General features: G+C 41.7%; 1 protein-coding gene across 1 annotated transcript in view; it reads right to left on the bottom strand.

Moving 5' to 3' along the window:
* Positions 1-2,461: 2,461 nt before the first annotated feature.
* LOC117537316 (neuronal acetylcholine receptor subunit beta-2-like) overlaps positions 2,462-3,972 on the bottom strand; it is a 35,731-nt gene continuing 34,220 nt past the window's right edge. Inside the window, 2 exon segments of the mRNA XM_034202500.1 lie at positions 2,462-3,419; positions 3,842-3,972. The exon segment at positions 3,842-3,972 is cut by the window's right edge and continues 10 nt beyond it. Of these exon segments, the coding sequence (XP_034058391.1) occupies positions 3,404-3,419; positions 3,842-3,972 (147 nt within the window). The 3' untranslated portion in view covers positions 2,462-3,403.

Genomic DNA, 3,972 nt, shown 5'->3' with positions numbered 1-3,972 from the left:
CTATTTTCACCAGGGTTAGTGGTTTTAAATCTCATGTTGTGTGCCTAGGGAAAACGGTGGTTCAGAAAAAGAGGGCATAGAGACAAAATCGGATACCCCTTGATTAAATTGTAAGGGCAACTATCCTATGCACATCCTGTACATTAAATAATCTTGTTTCTGTGTTTTCTGTACGTGCTGCTACACTGCTAAACAATTATTTTGAAAATCAACAAATTACAAAAGCTATTTTAAGATACATATTAAACTCCAAAATGTAATAACTTAAAAAACTTACTTTTTTTATTAATAAATTCCAGTAGTAACTTATTAAGCTGTGCCCTCTCTAAACTTTCTTGCAGAGAAAGATTAGATTTGTCTCGTTGCCGTTGAGTTGCTGATTTTTGCATTCATGCAACGTACGATCTCTGGGTAATGGCTCAGATGGCATATCTTGGGTTTAGTTTGATGTGCTTTGACACATTGCTGCATCATGATATATCTGACAATAATTCCATCAATGGCTTTCCGACTGTTCGGGCAACGTTTCAATGAACAATGTTTCCAACGTTTCCTTTCTCGTCTTCCGGATTGTTTGGGCCGACAAGGATTGCACTGAAAGCTTCATCATGCCTTCACCATGAGCCTGAATCTTCATCATGTCTTCACCATGAGCCTGAGTCTTCATCATGAGCCTGAGTCTTCATCATGAGCCTGAGTCTTCATCATGATCCTGAGTCTTCACCATGAGCCTGAGTCTTCATCATGATCCTGAGTCTTCACCATGTCTTCACCATGAGCCTGAGTCTTCACCATGTCTTCACCATGAGTCTTCATCATGAGCCTGAGTCTTCACCATGTCTTCACCATGAGCCTGAGTCTTCATCATGTCTTTACGATGAGTCTTCATCATGAGCCTGAGTCTTCACCATGAGCCTGAGTCTTCATCATGTCTTCACCATGAGCCTGAGTCTTCACCATGAGCCTGAGTCTTCACCACGTCTTCACCATGAGCCTGAGTCTTCACCACATCTTCAGTGTGAGCCTGAGTCTTCACCATGAGCCTGAGTCTTCATCATGTCTTCATCATGAGCCTGAGTCTTCATCATGTCTTCACCATGAGCCTGAGTCTTCACCATGAGCCTGAGTCTTCACCACGTCTTCACCATGAGCCTGAGTCTTCACCACGTCTTCACCATGAGCATGAGTCTTCACCACATCTTCAGTGTGAGCCTGAGTCTTCACCATGAGCCTGAGTCTTCATCATGTCTTCATCATGAGCCTGAGTCTTCATCATGTCTTCACCATGAGCCTGAGTCTTCACCATGAGCCTGAGTCTTCACCACGTCTTCACCATGAGCCTGAGTCTTCACCACGTCTTCAGTGTGAGCCTGAGTCTTCACTATGAGCCTGAGTCTTCACCACGTCTTCACCATGAGCCTGAGTCTTCACCACGTCTTCAGTGTGAGCCTGAGTCTTCACCATGAGCCTGAGTCTTCACCATGAGCCTGAGTCTTCACCATAAGCCTGAGTCTTCATCATGAGCCTGAGTCTTCATCATGTCTTCACCATGAGCCTGAGTCTTCACCATGCCTTCACCGTGAGCCTGAGTCTTCATCATGAGCCTGAGTCTTCACCATGTCTTCACCATGAGCCTGAGTCTTCACCATGAGCCTGAGTCTTCATCATGAGCCTGAGTCTTCATCATGAGCCTGAGTCTTCACCATGAGCCTGAGTCTTCACCATGGCTTCACCATGAGCCTGAGTCTTCACCATGTCTTCACCATGAGCCTGAGTCTTCATCATGAGCCTGAGTCTTCATCATGAGCCTGAGTCTTCACCATGAGCCTGAGTCTTCACCATGGCTTCACCATGAGCCTGAGTCTTCACCATGTCTTCACCATGAGCCTGAGTCTTCACCATGACTCTGAGTCTTCACCATGTCTTCAGTGTGAGCCTGAGTCTTCACCATGACTGAGTCTTCACCATGTCTTCAGTGTGAGCCTGAGTCTTCACCATGTCTTCACCATGAGCCTGAGTCTTCACCATGTCTTCAGTGTGAGCCTGAGTCTTCACCATGTCTTCACCATGAGCCTGAGTCTTCACCATGTCTTCACCATGAGCCTGAGTCTTCACCATGAGCCTGAGTCTTCATCATGAACCTGAGTCAGTGTCTCTGTGCTTATTCCTGTTCCTCTGATGCTGTGCCCAAAACGTTGTGTTTCTTTGGCTACAAGGACTTTTATTGCACATTTTTAATTGAACTTATGTCAATATAACTATGTCATGTAATCTAATGTAGTGCAACTGTCAATACATGGAATTTCCCCCTGGGATTAATAAAGTGTTGTATTGATTACTTTGATTGATTTATGTTCTTGGCTGTGCAAAACCACTGGTATGATCCAAAATGTGAGGAAGAAGCTGGGGAACATGTGACAATAAACAACTTTGCCAAACACATAAAATAAAGAGTCATTTATTTAACATGTATTTCAATACAGTCAGTGTCATTTTTTTCATGATAATATATGTAGCCTTGTACAGCTACATGTGTGATTATATATGGCACATAAACAAAATAAAATGTGTGTATAACCAAGCAAGTGAAAGACGGAAAGAGAAAGCAAGAAGAGAATACACATTATTTAAAATAGGACAATGATTACGACCTTCCTTGGAGGTGGCTGGTGCAGATGAGGCTCTAAAGCAGAACATGGGAAGAACAGAGTGAGAGATAATATGACGAGCAAAAGGTGGATATTTGGGTGGAGTTTTAGCAATAAAGCTTGGTTTTAGAAAAGGAAATTTGGATCCACTTTAATGTGCCAACATAAACAATTTGTGTCAAATCTTTTATTGTCTGATTTTCACATCGACAGAGCTGCAAGGGAGAACAGACCTCATGGTCGTATAGGAGCTGTAATGTGTAATGACCCTTTGTATGTCTGTAAAGAGCTCCAACTGTTCCCTCAGCAGCACACTAGTCAAAATGAAACAGACAAATTAACAGCATTTTACATTGGCTTTGTAGTTTTTCTTTACATTGGGAAAAATTAGAGCTGAGAAAAATAGACCGTACTTGTCTTGTAGGTAGTTTAAAAAATGGAATGGGAGCAATCTCGGCTAAATGGCAATATTATAATCTTGTCAGAATACTTTTTTAGGTTTTAGAAGAGTATCAATAAAATATTGCCATGCCTATTATTGGCAGCGCTTGGATGGATGCATAGTTGATCAGAAATAAAAGCCATGCAGTAAAAAAAATAAAAGTGTCCCTGTATCATTTGGTTTGTTTGAGGTCCACTGTTTCAGAAACAACCAACTGCCTGCAATGTGTCGGATCCAACCAGCAAAAAACAGATCAGAGCTAGACCTGGTGCAGCTTCTCAGTTAAAGTTGTTATAGTTAATCTCCAAACGTCCTAGAAATCTCCATACCTATAAAAGGACAAAAACAAAGGATTTATAGAAGCAGATATAATGTATTTCTGATTAAAGTTTAAAATGAAGTGCAATATTGAAGTAGTAAAAATGACCAAAATAACTTATACAGGGTTGACTATGGTTTTGATTTAAATGCGGAGATATTCCCGCGAGAGTGCGGAAAACTTAAATGTATTTATTTAATTCAAATGTGAAATTTTACCAATATAGTCACGCGGACCACACTTCAAGAAGCACTGGTCTAGGATATATCAATGAAACTAGTGTTGATTATTCATTTGGAGTATGACTTGACCCTGATATGTTTTGCAAATTAACTCAAATATGGCATGCTACCAGAAAAACTGCTAGATTACAAAGTGAAGTGTCATGCTATTGGTTATTGGCAAAGCAAACGTCATGTGTATGTGACTTACTCTGTGTCATCAGCGTTGGGTTTGTGGCCTTGGAACAGCGGCTGCATGAAGAGCCCCAGCGTTCCCGTCAAACACACCAGGATAAAGATCCACAGGAACAGACGGTCAATCACCATGGCTACGTACTTCCA

The sequence above is a fragment of the Gymnodraco acuticeps genome, unplaced genomic scaffold, assembly GCF_902827175.1.
Source record: "Gymnodraco acuticeps unplaced genomic scaffold, fGymAcu1.1, whole genome shotgun sequence".
NCBI lineage: Eukaryota > Metazoa > Chordata > Actinopteri > Perciformes > Bathydraconidae > Gymnodraco > Gymnodraco acuticeps.
Note: the sequence above shows the minus strand (reverse complement) of the source record. Positions and strands in the feature narration are given on the sequence as shown.